The 16,696-nt window shown below is 45.4% G+C and overlaps 1 protein-coding gene across 1 annotated transcript in view; it reads right to left on the bottom strand.

Moving 5' to 3' along the window:
• Window positions 1-16,696, bottom strand: part of LOC120946695 (alpha-2-macroglobulin-like protein 1) — a 171,444-nt gene that overhangs the window by 136,241 nt on the left and 18,507 nt on the right. Inside the window, exons 5-8 of the mRNA XM_040361325.1 lie at window positions 13,723-13,743; window positions 10,550-10,703; window positions 3,377-3,461; window positions 1,246-1,381 (exon numbers count right to left, since the gene is read on the bottom strand). Of these exons, the coding sequence (XP_040217259.1) occupies window positions 1,246-1,381; window positions 3,377-3,461; window positions 10,550-10,703; window positions 13,723-13,743 (396 nt within the window). The remainder of the gene's footprint in view (window positions 1-1,245; window positions 1,382-3,376; window positions 3,462-10,549; window positions 10,704-13,722; window positions 13,744-16,696) is intronic.

Genomic DNA, 16,696 nt, shown 5'->3' with positions numbered 1-16,696 from the left:
TTCTGCTCCCATTGATTAGCCATTCAAGCATGCAAATGAGGGAAATACGCCGATTCACGAATGTGCGTGTGCCCGGCGCATGCTATGCGAGATGCGCGTCAGTTGTACGTCCGGCGTAAAGTTATTCCCCATAAATGAGGTGCAACCCGGCAACAGACATGCACAGGTCTGCACCAGGGAACGCAAGCTGGCGTATTGTGCGTTGGACTTGTGTCTGGCTGGGCGTACGTTATGTTCACAGCGTACGCGGTGATCCTGCGTAGCTTAGGCAGTTGTGCCGGCGTGGTTGTGAGCAGGCGCAGGGGGATGCTGTGCATGCGTCCACGTCACGGCGCATGCGCAGTTCGTGATACGAACCTGTATGGCGCTCGGCCCATCATTTGCATGGGGTCACGCCTCATTTGCATGGGTTCACGCCCACTTCAACCTACGCTGGCGTGCGCCTTCGAAACCCACGCCACGCTGGCGTAGCGTTGGGAGCACTGGCTTGCTGAATGCAATGCTTGCCTCTCCGCGCTGCGTTGGCGTGGTGTACGGTGTTTGCTCTACGGCGGCGTAATGTGTGCCTTGCTCTCTGTGAGTCTGGGCCCAAGTGTCCAGCGCCCTGCTTGGAGATTAGGGGCCGGGCGCATAGATTATGGGGGCGCTGCCCCTGTGCCCCTAATGAGCGGTTTGTCACTGATAGCAATACAACCACATTCAGCATTGACAGACGTTATGTTAATATATTTTCATATTTATGTTTATACTTTATAATTGATGGTAATTTTTTGTATTTTATTGTGCTAGAGCTGGGTTAATATTGGTGGTCCCAAATAATCCCCTGAGGAAGCCATCACTGGCGAAACATGTTGGGACATAACACCTACTTGTGACCATCTTCATCTTTGTGGGAAAGCAAATTGTACATGCTCTGTGAATTTATTTTATTGAACCCTCTTTCTATTTTCTGTAACTAAAAAGAAATCTTTAGAAATGTTATGTCTATGATATGTATTGATTGATTGAGCACTGCTACAATCCCATCTCTTGCTTTCAACCATTTTCAAAACCCGTGATGAGGTGTATGATATCGAGTGAGTCACTCAATCCACTCCAATTGCGAAGATGTTTGTTTCATATTAGAAGCCAACAAAATCAAGGAATTCTGAGTACGCCTCTTACATCCAAAGGGCTTTAAATGGAAAAAAAAAGGTGAAAATATATAAATTGATCAGCTTATTATTGTCTCTTCTAATAATTTACCTTTCCTGTGTAGTTTGCACAGATATGGAGGGACTCAATTTTTTCAATGGTGTGCGCCAAGATCGTACTATATCCGATTCTTCTACGGCATATCTCAATCCTATAATCTCCCAATACTGGCTTTCCATAGGTGTACCTGAGGAAACATTCCATAGAAATTTAAAGGGGTTTGTAAAGGTACAATTTTTTCCCCCTAAATAGCTTCCTTTACCTTAGTGCAGTCCTCCTTTACTTACCTCATCCTTCCATTTTGCTTTTAAATGTCCTTATTTCTTCTGAGAAATCCTCACTTCCTGTTCTTCTGTCTGTAACTCCACACCGTAATGCAAGGCTTTCTCCCTGGTGTGGAGTGTCGTGCTCGCCCCCTCCCTTGGACAACAGGAGAGTCAGGACGCTCTCTACGTTGCAGATAGAGAAAGGAGCTGTGTGTTAGTGGCCGTCCTGACTCTCCTGTAGTCCAAGGGAGGGGGCGAGCATGACACTCCACACCAGGAAGAAAGCCTTGCATTACTGTGTGGAGTTACAGACAGAAGAACAGGAAGTGAGGATTTCTCAGAAGAAATAAGGACATTTAAAAACAAAATGGAAGGATGAGGTAAGTGAAGGAGGACTGCACTAAGGTAAAGGAAGATATTTTGGGATTTTTTTTTCTACCTTTACAACCCCTTTTAGAGCCGGTTCACACAGGGGCGACCTGTCAGGCGACTCAGCCGCCTGACAAGTCGCGGTCCGCAGTAGTCAATGGAACCGTTCTAATAGGAGCGACGCAAGTTGCTCCGACTTAGGCCCCTTTCACATTGAGGAGTTTTTCAGGCGGTACAGCGCTAAAAATAGCGCTGCTATCCCGTCTGAAAAACTCCTTCACTGCAGACTCAATGTGAAATCCAGAGGGCTTTCACACTGAGGCGATGCGCTGGCGATGCCCTGTCAGCAGCATCTTTGGAGCGGTGAGAGGAGCGGCATGTATACCGCTCCTTCACCGCTTCTTCCCATTGAAAACAATGGGAAACCGCGGCAATACCGCCCGCAATGCGCCTCTATAGAGGCGCATTGCGGGCGGTATTAACCCTTTATCGGCCGCTAGTGGGGGTTAATACCGCACCGCTAGCGGACGATTCCCACGGCAATCCCGGCGGTATAGCGCCGCTATTTTTAGCGGCGTTATACCACCACCGCGGCTCCCGCCCCAGTCTGAAAGGGGCCTTAGAAAAAGGTTCCTGTACGACTTTGGGGGCGACTCGGGGCGACTTGCATTGACTTCAATACAGAAGTCATTTTGCAAGTTGCCTCTCAAGTCGCCTTGAGCTCTCCTTGCCGAGTTGACCCCAAAGTCGTGACGCCTGTGTGTGAAAAGGAACCTATTTAGAAAATAAAAAAATAACCTTTACAACCCCTTTAAGTGGTTAATATTATTGTTGTCATTTATTATTATTAATTCATTACATTTGTTTAGATGCGGCATTTGTTATTTCGGATAATTTGTAACTTGGGATAAATTTGTATTTGTTATGTTCACTAGCAGCCAAATTTGAAATGAAATTCCAACACCTATAATGTAATAGTTATAAATAGTTAAGGGCCAGATTCAGGTACAAAGGCGGCGGCGTAACGTAACCCGTTTACGTTACACCGCCACAAGTTTTCAGCGCAAGTGCCTGATTCACAAAGCACTTACCTGTAAACTTGCGGCGGTGTAACGTAAACCCGTCCGGCGCAAGCCCGCCCAATTCAAATGGGGCGTGTACCATTTAAATTAGGCGCGCTCCCGCGCCGGACGTTCAGCGCATGCTCCGTTCGCAATTTTCCCGCCGTGCTTTGCGCGAACTTACGGCGACCCGACGTGTTTGTGATATTCGAATTTCTGAAATTTTGATTTTCCAAATGTAAAAATTTAAAAATTCTGAAATTTGGATATTTCCAAATGAACTAATTTGTCAAAATTAGTTAAAAAACTAAATTCAGAACTAAGCGAATTGCACATGTCTATTTCATACAAATAGCACTCCCCATTCCATGTGTGCTGGGCAAGTTTCATTGCACAAAATATAATTTTTTTACTAAGCTCAAGATCAGTTTACAGTAAAATAATAAGAATCATGTCATAATCAAGCCAACATTTAGTATGCTTCACCTGCTACATATTGTAACTGGTATATTTTTACTGTTGTAGGGAACAGCCTTGGGAAACTGGAGCGTTGCTTCATATTTTGGGAGTTCTGTGGTGATAAAAAAAAAAAAAAAACATAATTTAAGTACAGACCTCAGAATACATATATAAATATACAGTAAACAAATGGGGTTTACAGTATTTACTAAAATTGAATAGAGCAAAATCTGGTGCAGTTGTGCATGGTAGACAATCTGCTTGTAACCTTTGCTTGTTCAATTAGGCCTCATTTCCACTGGCGTTTTTACAGCCACGTTTCTGAGCGTTTTTTACAGCTTAAAAACGCCTGTCCATGTTAGCCTATGGCTTCATTTCCACATAGGCGTTTTTGAGCTGCAAGTGGCCTAGACGTTTTTGAGCTGTAAAAAAAACGCGGGACCAGGGCGTTCTGAAGCTCCTAAAACACAGCTGTAAAAACGCTCGACGTTAAAAAACGCACAAAAACGCGGTAAATTTCGCGTTTTTAACGCTAATTTTTCCAGGAATACAGAGCTGTTTTACAGCTCACTTTTAAAATGCCAGTGGAAATGAAGCCTTAACCACTTAAGCCCCGGACCAAAATGCTGTCTAAAGACCCAAGGTGTTTTTACAGTTCGGGACTGCATCGCTTTAACAGACAATTGCGCGGTCATGCAACGTGGCCCCCAAACAAAATTGGCGTCCTTTTTTCCCCCACAAATAGAGCTTTCTTTTGGTGGTATTTGATCACCTCTGCGGTTTTTATTTTTTGCGCTATAAACAAAAATAAAGCGACAATTTTGAAAAAAATGCAATATTTTTTACTTTTTGTTATAATAAATATCCCCCAAAAACATATATAAAAACATTTTTTTCCTCAGTTTAGGCCGATACGTATTCTTCTACCTATTTTTAGTAAAAAAAATCGCAATAAGCGTTTATCGATTGGTTTGCGCAAAATTTAGAGCGTTTACAAAATAGGGGATAGTTTTATTGCATTTTTATAAAAAAAAAATTTCTACTACTAATGGCGGCGATCTGCAATTTTTTTCGTGACTGCGACATTATGGCGGACACTTCGGACAATTTTGACACATTTTTGGGACCATTGTCATTTTCACAGCAAAAAATGCATTTAAATTGCATTGTTTATTGTGAAAATGACAGTTGCAGTTTGGGAGTTAACCACAGGTGGCGCTGTAGGAGTTAGGGTGCACCTAGTATGTGTTTACAACTGTAGGGGGGTGTGGCTGTAGGAATGACGTCATCGATCGTGTCTTCCCTATAAAGGGAATGACGCGATCGATGCGCCGCCATAGTGAAGCACGGGGAAGCCGTGTTTACATACGGCTCTCCCCGTTCTTCAGCTCCGGGGAGCGATCGCGACGGAGCGGCTATAAACAAATAGCCGCGCCGTGGTCCCGGATCGCTCCCCGAGCGGAACCGACCTCCGCATGTAGCGGGGGGGGTCCCGATCGGACCCCCCACCCGCTAATAGGCAAGGACGTACATGTACGCCCATGTGCCTGTACGTGCCATATTGTGGACGTATATGTACATGCGGGGGCGGGAACTGGTTAAAGTATAACTAAAGGCAAAAGTTTTGAGGGATAATGACTTGGATGGGTGGACCATTAGGATGTGACTGGTTTTTAAAAATGGGTAATGGGACGGGTGGCTTAAGAAATGATTTATTGGTGTCATCAGGCTGTGCTGGTCTTTGTTTTATTTTGTTTTTTTCTCCCCCCCCCCTTTTCTCTTTTTTTTTGTTGGTTGTTTCTTTGTTTTATATCCCTATTCCTCTCCTGAAAGATGTAACGAGGGGCGGAATGGAAGTTGTACATGGTACTTGTTTCAGTAATGTTATTGAGATTGTGTATTGCTCCTTGTTTTTGTACAACTGACAATGTATCCTGTGTAGCCCTTTTTCTTTTGGGTCACTTAGGGCCAGATTCACCAAAGAAATACAACAGCGTATCTCCTGATACGCCGTTGCATCTCTGTGTTAGGGCCATCTTAACTAGGCGACTGATTCATAGAATCAGTTACGCATAGCTAGCCCTAAGATCCGACAGGTGTAATTGAATTACACTGTCGGATCTTAAGGATGCAATTCTAGGCCGGCCGCTAGGTGGCGAGGCCATTGCGACCGGCGTAGAATATGCAAATGAATACTTACGCCGATCCCCGCGAACGTCCGAACGGCCCGTCGATCTAACTGTACGTCGTTTCCGTCGAGTTACGTCGCGTAAAATTAGGGTTGAGCCCTAGTTGTTCTAAGCCATGTTAAGTATGGCCGTCGTTCCCTCGTCGAAATTTAAAAATCAACGTCGTTTGCGTAAGACGTCCGTGAATGGCGCTGGACGCCATTTACGTTAACGTCTAAGCAAATGACGTCGGTGCGACGTCATTTAGACGGAGCATGCGAAGTACGCTCGGCTCGGGAACGCGTCTAATTTAAATGGTGCCCGCCCCATTTGAATTGGGCGGGCTTGCACCGAGCGCTTTTACGATACACCGCCGCAAGTTTACAGGTAAGTGTTCTGAGAATCAGGCACTTACGCTGTAAACCTGCGGCGGTGTAACGTAAATCACATACGTTACGCTGCCCAGGAGCAACGTAATTGTATGTGAATCTGGCCCTTGATTACTATGTACATGCCCTTTTTTGCTTTATTCACAATGAAAACTTTTCTGATTTAAAAAAAAAAGGCAAAAGTTTTGGATTGAGTGGAGAACGATTAGAGATTATAATACTTGTCAGTTTTTATTGCTGTCTGTGCTAGGGTAACCACTTTTCCAAACTGCCATTCAGGGACACTCCCCCTCTCTCCCATTCTCCCCCCAAAAAAGATGAGGGGGTGGGGCTAAATGTAGTCTCGGGGATTGATGGGGAATTTGGCGGTGGGTTATTTATCAGCCACCAGATGTAGTTAGGGTGACCACATTTCCAAACTACCATCCATGGACACCCCCCTCCCAAAAATCAGTTTGTGCTGTAACGAATCACAGCACAGTGATTGGACACAAGAGGCGGGATTTATGATTTCTCCAATCACAAGCAGGGGGCGGAGATTGTGCTCCTCCAGGCATTCCCGGCCAGGACAAGTACTGTCAGTGAGTAAAGTGGTGATGTGGCGGCTTTTTTTGGGGGCATCAGATTGGCCTGGGGGGTGGCTGTGTCAGTTTCATTCCGGGACACTGTATTGTCCTGGAATGAAGGTGCCCGGGACAGACCTGCAAAAACCGGGACTGTACGGGCAATCCGGGACACGTGGTCACCCTAGTCTGTGCCCGTGTCTATTTGTCCTGTTTACTATTTATAACTGAAAGTGAAAGGAAAAGAAAATCCCCAATTTTGGGTTGTCCCTATCAAAGAAATAGAGGGGAAATCTTCCAATGGGGACACTAGTTCTGATGACCTGGGGGTCCCCAAGGAATTACCTTAATTTGCAGGGATTTCCTCTCACTTCCTGTTTGGCTATGTGACAGGAAGTGAAGGGAAATTTCCACAATGGGACATAGACAGTGGCGTCTCCAGCTTTCATACTTAGGGGGGGCACATGGGGGGACAGGGACAAAAGTAGGGGGGCCAACTATAAAATGCAATTATATATATATATATATATATATATATATATATATATATATATATATATATCCTGGGGCCCTTTACTACGATCCCACTATGGGCCCTTTCATATGTTCTGCAGTGAGCTCCCTTCCTACTATACTGGGGCCCCCCAGGGTGGGAGAAAACAAGAGATATATGTCACCAGCACACCAAGAAAATATAAGGGTCCAAAGCAGTTTGAGAACTATCAGGGTTGCAAAGGTTGTCTTGCTACCGGGCCCTGGTGTTCTGCCACAGTGGGGATCCCCAGCTGTCCTGTCCCTGCTATTTACAGCGCTGGTCTGGCATCTGTCTCCTTGGCAGCGGCGGCAGTCTATTAGGACCTAGTGCTGGTGACATTATGGGTGCATGCAGGGGAAGGCTGGCACTATTGGTTATAGAGAGCCGAGCCCCCAGCTGGTCACCTAGCAGCAGTAATGCTGTATAACCTTCTCTGTTGACATGCTGATCGGCATGTGATCCAGGTGATGCTCCCAGTCAGATCTAATAAACACAGTATTTATTAGCATCAAGAGTACAACCACATGAATATAATCAACCGTATGATCAGCAGCCATGTGGGCTCTATACCTGTAAAGTGTGGGCTTTGATCAATAAAATCACTGATATTTATGACTAGGATTTGACTAAGAGCATCACCTGGATTGCATCCTGATCAGCATGTCAGAGAAGGGTCCACTGCTGCTAAGCAACCTGCAGGGAGCTCAACTGTCTACAACCAATAGAGATGGGCTCGGGTGTGTTTGAAATCCCACATGCCCGATCACGCCAGGAAGCCGACACTCCACAGTGTTAATCAATGTATGGGCTGCCTAAGAGCTAAGACCAGCCATAGACAGTTTAAATCTCAGCTGGTTCAGCAGAAACTGGCTGAGATTTGAACCATTAATGAGCAGATTCTTATATAATTATCACTAGTGGTTGCTATATAGTCACTGGTGATAATCACTGTTTGTCGGGAGAATATAATTGCTGGGCAGGAGGGATATTCCCCTGTCACCACTGTCTGTTGATGGGGGAATCATGCAAGTTTCTTTCCTGCAATCTGTGGGTGCAGGAAAGACATTTGCACTGTATATTATCTGCCTAACTGAAAGTGAAAGTAAATTGTGAATGTTTTGAAAGAACAGGAGAGGGGGAGGGAGACAGATGGGGGAGAGAGAAGGGATGGAGATAATGTAGTTCAGTGATTACAGTGTACTGCAGTCTGCAGTGCACACACTTAAACACGGTCCAGGCTAGAATATCTGGTTGTGTGAGCGCTCACATTATGCAGTGATGGCGAGCAGAGGGAGGGGGAGGAATCCCCCGCAGAGCTGACTGGGGACGCTCTCCCTCTTGGGGAGCAAAATACAAAAATTGCACAATTGGGGGGGGCACATGGTGGGGCACAGCATGATGTTGGGGGGGTCAGGGCCCCCTCTGGCCCCCCCCTAGGGACGCCCCTGGACATAGATGGCGAAGAAAAATCTCAGGGTTTTAACCACTTCCCATTCCATGTACATATGACGTCCGCAGGAGGGATCTCCCATCCTGGGCGGGTGTCATATGATAGGGTAACCAAACATCCCTGGTTTCCGGGGACAGTCCCCATATTGAGGACATTGTCCCCGGATTGGATTTGAACAGGGGCTGGGGCGATTTCAAAGACAGTCAGTGCAGAAAAAAAAAAAAAAGAATTACACACACCGGCTCCGCTGCTCCTGCTAGTTTAGGGGCGTGTATTTTTTTCCATTATTTGTGCCCCTTTCTGATGATCATGTGCTGGTCGGAGCGGAGGGAATATTTTTTCAGTGTCGGGTGCATGCCCAGTCAGCTCCGCTCGCATGTTCTTCTGCCTTGGCTCAAGTCCCAGCCAGCCGCCTGCCTGCTTATCTCTTTGCCTTCCCTGGCGGAGTGATCTTCCTCCGCTCCCCACTCAGCTGGGGCCTGGAGAGTAAGACTTGACAGGCTGTAAGGCAGGCAGTCGACGGGCAGAGAGTCACTGATTTCCGCCATTACTATTAAAAAAAAAAAAAATATGTCCCCGGATTTCATTTTAAAAATCTGGTCACCTTATCATATGACGTCCTGGGCTTCCTGGCCATCTAGAGGGAGCGCCCGTTGCTCGGGACACGGTGCGCGTGCCCGGCGCCCGCGATGTCTGCCGGGCACCCGCGATTGCCCGTTAAACACAGCAGGACCCGTCAGGTGAGAGGAGACCAATGGTGTGTTCCTTGTACAGAGGAACACCAATCCTTCTCCTCCCCTTGTGAGTCCCCTCCCCCGACAGTTAGAAACACTCCCTAGGACACAATTAAACCCTTGATCGACCCCTAGTGTTAACCCCTTCCCTGCCAGTCACATTTACATAGTAATCAGTGCGTTTTTTTAGCACTGATCGCTATATAAATGTGAATGGTCCCAGAAATTTGTTAAAAGTGTGCGATACTGTATGTCCGTCACAATGTCACAGTCACGAAAAAAAAAAAAATCGCAGATCGCTGCCATTGCTAGTAAAAAAATTAAAATAAATGACATTTATACGGGAATCAGTGCATTTGTATTAGCACTAATCGCTGTATAATTGTTCACTGGTCCCAAAAATGTGTCAAAAGTGTCCAATCTGTCCACCTCAATGTCGCAGTCCCGATAAAAAAACGGTGATCACCTCCATTACTAATAAAAAAATTAATACAAATACCATAATTCTATCACCTATTTTGTAGACGCTATAACTTTTGCGCAAACCAATCAATATACGCTTATTATTGCGATTTTTTTTGACCAAAAATATATATATAAGAATACATATCGGCCTATACAAACAACGGAACACAAACTCCTGCGCACTGGTGGGATGTTCAACACTTAGTGAGGAAGAGGCCCCTGACGCCTCGAAACACGTAAGCCAGCAGTGACGTACCTCGAACCCCCCCCCCCCCCTATATTCCGGAGTGTGTTCGAGGGGTATTTTATTTCATCGTTTGTGACAAGCCTTTTATCACCATTTGTTTGTGAGTAGTTTTCAATTTTATTTTTTATTCAATAAATTGTCAAATGGTAGTACACGAGGCTGGTGCACCTTTCTTTCTCCCTTCTTACATATCGGCCTAAACTGAGGAATATATATATATTTTTTAGTGATATTTAATTATATCAAAAAGTAAAAAATATTGTGTTTTTAAATTATCGCTCATCTTTTGTTTATAGCGCAAAAAAATTAAAACCGCAGAGGTGATCAAATACCACCAAAATAAATCCCTATTTGTGGGGGGGGGGGGTGTCATTTGGGTACAGTGTTGCATGACCGCGCAATTTTCATTTTAAAGTGCGACAGCGCTGAAAATGAAAAATTGGTCTGGGCAGGAAGGGGGTATTGAAGTGGTTAACCACCCCCTTGCTCTATCCAAAATTTAAAAAAATAGTTTTTACTTTTAGTTCTACTTTAATCTATGACAAAAAAAAACAACAACCTGGAAGCTGATTGGTTTCTATGCGGAGCTGCACCAGAGTTCGTATTCTCCAGTTTTAGAAAATCAAACCCAAAGAGTAAAGTTCCTCACCATATTCTTTCACAGAAAAGTGTTGGACTGCGTCCTTCGCCCGGATGGAGTATTCACCCTGCAGAATCTCAGAGGAAAGAGGAAAGGAAAACTCAGCAAATCCCTGATTGACCGTCACATTTAACCACTGGCCAATCCGATTCTTTCCTGGATCCTGAAAGCAAAAATGATAGAATACCGTTACTTACGGGCCGCCCGCCGTCATTTTAGGTTGGCTGTTTGGAGAGGAATACCGTTGTTATGGCAGCAGCTAGCTACCATAACCCCAGTATCCTCTTCTTCAGCGGAGTGGTCCTCTACAAGATAAAAGTGGTCTCTGCGGCGGATACGCCACAAGATCACTTTTATCTGTGGCGGGAGAGGGTCCCCCCCCCTCCCGCTCGCTCGTTTGCCCTCCGCTGCTTACAGTAGCCATCGGCAGCAGTGGAGGCGATCGGATGCAGTCCCTGCCTGTGTATGGAGACGAGAGAGGGGAAGATGGCCCCACCCATATCCATATCACTGCAGGGCGGAAGCGACGTCAAAACGCCACTTCCGCCCAATGCTCTTCAACAGACTTTTTTTTTTTTTTTAGAATTACATATATTTTTTATTTTATTGCATTTTAGTCCAAATATGAGATGTGAAGTCTTTTTGACCCCAGATCTCATATTTAAGAGGACCTGTCGTGCTTTTTTATATTTCAAGGGATGTAATAGGAATAAAAGTGACCCACTGTTTTTTTTTTTTTTTTAACTGTGTCAAAATAAATAAAATAAAGTAAAATAAATAATAAAAAAACATTTCTCTTATCGTCCATGGACGGACACAGCTCCTTAAATATTGACAAGTGGGTTATGATCCCTGTTTACAGGAGAGGACTAGGCAGAAACATGTTAAATAGTTAAATACATGTTACATTAACAGAGTTGAACAGCCCCGCCCCCGGGGGGCGGTCCCTCCAGACATAACCCTCCTCAGCCTCAGTTTCATTCTGCCTAGCAAGGAGGAGGACGTATGGCTCCCTTTGGGCCCAGCGCCCTGAGGAGAAATTTAATTTTATTTTACTTTTTCTTGAAGAATCTTCTTTCAACTGTCGGCTGAGAGACAGGCTGGATAATATAGATCCTTGTAGTCTACTCAGTCCGACCAGCAAGCGTGGGCACATCTTTGCAAAGAGGCTTGGTCTGCCACGCCATACCCCATGACTCCTGGGGTGGCCGGTGAGCTTTGCTCCGAGGTCCACATATGACTGAGCTGTGGTGTTGTCTCACTCACAGTGGACATTTTTTTAAAGCGCCCCGTCCTGACGAGCTCTTGCGCAGAAGCGAACGCATACAAAAACGGTGTTCAAACCACACATTTGATGTATCGCTGCGATTGTTAGAGCAAGAGCAATAATTCTAGCCCTAGAACTCCTCTGTAACTCAAAACATGCAACCTGTATTATTTTTTAAACGTCGCCTACGGAGATTTTTAAGGGTAAAAGTTTGTCGACATTCCACGAGCGGGCGGAACTTTGAAGCGTGACGTCTTGGGTATCAATTTACTCAGCGTAACATTATCTTTCACTACATTAAAAAAAAATGGGCTTTACTGTTGTCTTATTTTTTAATAAAAAAAAAGTGCACTTTTAAGACCGCTGCGCAAATGCGGTGTGACAAAAAGTATTGCAAAACCGCCATTTTATTCTCTAGGGTGTTAAAGAAAATATTTATAATGTTTGAGGGTTCTAAGTAATTTTCGAGCAAAAAAAAACATTTTGTAAAAATGTGAACACCAAATCTCAGAAAGAGGCTCGGAGCTTAAAGCGGAGGTTCACCCTAAAAACATTTTTCTAACATTACATTGTTCTCACTTCCAACATTGACAGTATGCTGATTTTTTTTGTTGCTGTACATACCTCCGTATAGCCATTCCCCCCCCCCCCCCCCGGCTTCCGGGTAGTGGCTCCCACGGGAGTCGGCGTTTTCCTATGCAGAGGCTAAGTGATTGACGTGATGACAAAAACTTCCCCCGTCGCATAAGGCGACGGGGGACGCAGTTTTGGAAACTTGTGACGCGCCTTATCCGCCGAGGGGAAGTTTTTGTCATCACGTCAATCACTTAGCTTCTCCATAGGAACGCCTACTCCTGCGGGAGCCACTACCCGGAAGCCGGGGGGGGAAAATAGCTATACGACGGTATGTACAGCAAAAAAAATAAAATAAAATAAATCAGCATACTGTCAATGTTGGAAGTGAGCACAATGTAATGTTAGAAAAATGTTTTTAGGGTGAACCTCCGCTTTAAGTGGTTAATACAACTGCATGCAAATGATTCGAAATAAGAGCTATAGTGTTCCAAAAGACCATCTTTAGATAGCTCAACAACTCAGAAATGTACCAACTACCGATCTCATTTAGTTAAAAAAAAAACGAACAAAAAAAACACATAAGACAAATTATTTAAACACACAGGGGCAGATTCAGATAGATTCGCGGATCTTTAGATCCGCGTAATCTATCTGATTTTCAATCTGCCGGTCCAATGATTCACCAAGCACTTACCTCGAAAATTGCACCGTCGGATCGTAACTCCCCCCGGCGGAATGCAAATTCCGCGGCTAGGGGGAGTGTACAATTTAAATCAGGCGCGTTCCCGCGCCGATTTAACTGCGCATGCGTCGCCGGCAAAATTTTCCAGTGCGCATGCTCCAAATGACGTCGCTAGGACGTCAATGTTTTCGGCGGCTACGTAAATTCCGGCCATCCGTATTCCCGATCGACTTACGCAAATGACGTAAAAATTTGAATCTCGGCGCGGGAACGACGGCCATACTTAACATTAGCTACCCCTCATATAGCAGGGGTAACTATCCGCCGGAAAAAGCCGAACGCAAACAACGTAAAAAAAAAGCGACGGGCGGTTCGGTCTTGAATTGGCGGTTCTCCTCATTTGCATATCCGACCCGTAAAAAACTGCGACGACACCTAACGGCCGGCGGTAGATTGCAGCCTAAGATCCGACTGGTGTAAGGCACTTACACCAGTCGGATCTAAGGGAGATCTATGCGGAAACTGATTCTTATGAATCAGTCGCATAGATCCGACCGTGGGATCTTACAGATCCGCCGTCGTATCCCCTTGATGAATCTGCCCCACACTCTAAATATGCACAGAGGAATATGTAATCAGTATTCTAACAAGTATTACCTGTAAATGCACAGATTGAATCTGAAAAACAAAAAACAGTAATTAGTAAGGAAACCAGTTACTAAAGACACACCGGCAACATTTCTTCATCAGATTAATACCAACACTGACTTTTTGTTAAAATGCTCAAAATCCACTCAAAATCTTCTAACGTAATTCCATCTACCAATATCCACCACCATACCCCAAATTCTTTTTGGAGGCCCACAGACTGTACATCATGAATGAAACCAGCACTGCATGGCTGCATACTGAATTGTGGCAAAAAATGTAATACAGTTAAATCATTTTCGGGGAATGGAGGAGTTTGGAAGACCACCAGAACTTTTGTCCATTATTTTGGTAGCAAGGAGTACGCTATGCCACCTCAATGATTTCAAATACAGAGTACTCTATTAGCTAGATTCAAGTAAAGCACCTTAACTTTGCGGCGGCGTAGCGTATCGTGTTTACACTACGCCGCCGTAAGTTAGCGAGGCAAGTACATGATTCACAAAGTACTTGGCTGCTAAGTTACGGCGGAGTAGCGTAAATCGGGCGGGCGTAAGGGCGGCTAATTCAAATTCGGCTGAGGAGGCGTGTTTTATGTTAATGGGGGTTGACCTGACGTGATTGACGTATTTTACGAACGGCGCATGCACCGTCCGTGTACATATGCCAGTGTGCATTGCGGCAAAGTACGCCGCACGGTCCTATTGGTTTCGACGTGGACGCGGACGACTTACGCAAACGACGTAAAATTTTCAAATTTCAACGCGGGAACGACGGCCATACTTAACATTACTATTCCAGCTACTTGATGGAATAACTTTAGGCCTGAAAGTGCGTTACGTAAACGGCGTATCTTTACTGCATCGGGCAAGCGTACGTTCGTGAATCGGCGTATCTACTCATTTACATATTCTAGGCCGACCGCAATGGAAGCGCCACCTAGCGGCCAGCCTAAAAATTACACTTTAGGATACGACGGTGTAAGACACTTACGCCACTCGTATCTGAGCCTAATTTAAGCGTATATGGTTACCAGAATACGCTTAAATTAGCGTTGGCGCAGATTCAGACTTAGGCTGGCGTATCTACTGATACGCAAGCCTAAGTCTTTCTGAATCCACCCATATGATAGGCTAAGTCTGGGGTCTCCAAACTGCAGCCAGAGGGCCCAATGACACCAACAATGGTGCACCATTTCTCCCACTGACACCTACAACGGGGCACTATTCCTCCCAATGACGCCAACGATGGGGCACCGTTTCTCCCTCTGACACCCACAATGGGGCACCGTTTCTCCCAATGACACCCACAATGGTGCACTATTCCTCTCAATTACACCAACTATGGGGCACCATTTCTCCTACTGACACCAACAATAAGGCACTTTTCCTCCCAAGGATGGGGCACTATTCCTCCCCTAATACCAAATGTGGTGATGTTTGCTCCAGACTGCGGCCCGGGGGCTGAATGTGGCCCTTTGCTTGCCTTTATCTGGTCCTTGGGGTACTATTTTTCCCACTGATACGAGATACTATTCTGCTAACTAAAACCAACAATTAGGCACCGTTTCTCCCAATGACACTAACAACAGGGCACTTTTCCTCCCAATTACACAAACTATGGGGCACCATTTCTCCCACTGACACCCACAACAGGGCACCGTTTCTCCCAATGACACCAACAATAGGGTACCATTTCTTCCACTGACAGCCACAATGGTGCACTATTCCTCCCAATTACACCAACTATTGGGCACCATTACTCCCTCTGACACCCACAACGGGACACCGTTTCTCCCAATGACACAAAAAATTTTATTATTTTTTTTCGAAGATTTCAAACAAACTTCTTTCATGTTGTCATTATGGGGTATTAATTGTAGAATTTTGAGGAAAATAATGAATTGAATCCATTTTGTAATAAGACTAACATAACAAAATGTAAAACAAGTGGATCGCTGGGAATACTTTCCGGACGCACTGTAGCTACTGTTGTTGAAAATTCCCATGTTTTCAACAATTTGCAGGGTTCTGTCACGGCAAGAAGGAAAAGTTAGACACTCTGCTAATGTTACCAAAATACAAAGGATTCCGGTGATTCACCCCCTTCATAGCCACCATTGTAGTCTTACATGGACTTAACTTTCTAGAGATTTAAAAAATTCTAGGCCACCAATAGGAACTCATATTGTACATATTGGCCCGGGTTCACAAAGCACTTACTCCGACGTATCTCGAGATACGCCGCGTAAGTCTAACTATGCGCCGTCGTATCTATGCGCCGTGCCCACAATCCGAGATACGCCTGAAAATAGGCTTCCTACGACCGACGTAACTTGCCTACGCCGTCGTATCGTGGGCGCATATTTACGCTGGGCGCATTTGCCGCTCCTATTGATTTGCTATTCACATATGCAAATGAGGGAGATACGCCGATTCACAAACGTACTTGCGCCCGGCGCATAATATATGCGGTTTGCATAAGTCGTATGTCCGGCGTAAAGTTATTCCCCATATAGGAGGCGCAACCCATGCAAAGGTATGGACCAGGGAACACAGCCGTCGTATTTTACGTTGTTTACGTAGTACGTGAATAGGGCTGGGCGTAGGTTACGTTCACGTCGTAGGCAGTGATCCGTCGTATCTTAGGGAGTAGTTCCGATGTGATTCTGAGCATGCGCACTGGGATACGTCCACTGCATGCGCCGTTCGTTTTAAGTACTTCTATGGCACTCGGCCCATCATTTGCATGGGGTCACGCCTCATTAGCATGGCTCACGCCCACTTCCACCTACGACGGCTTACACCGAGGGAACCCAGCGCAGTTTGGGAGGCAAGTGCTTTGAGAATTCGGTGCTTGCCTCTCTGCGCGACGTCGGCGTAGCGTATATTAGATGCGCTACGCCGGCATAAATATGCGCCAATGTATGTGAATCCGGGCCATTGTATTGTATGACTGTGTGAGTGAATATAAAAGTATAAAT

Source organism: Rana temporaria, chromosome 8 (assembly GCF_905171775.1).
Source record: "Rana temporaria chromosome 8, aRanTem1.1, whole genome shotgun sequence".
NCBI classification, from domain to species: domain Eukaryota; kingdom Metazoa; phylum Chordata; class Amphibia; order Anura; family Ranidae; genus Rana; species Rana temporaria.
This window is presented reverse-complemented; position numbering and strand designations above follow the sequence as displayed.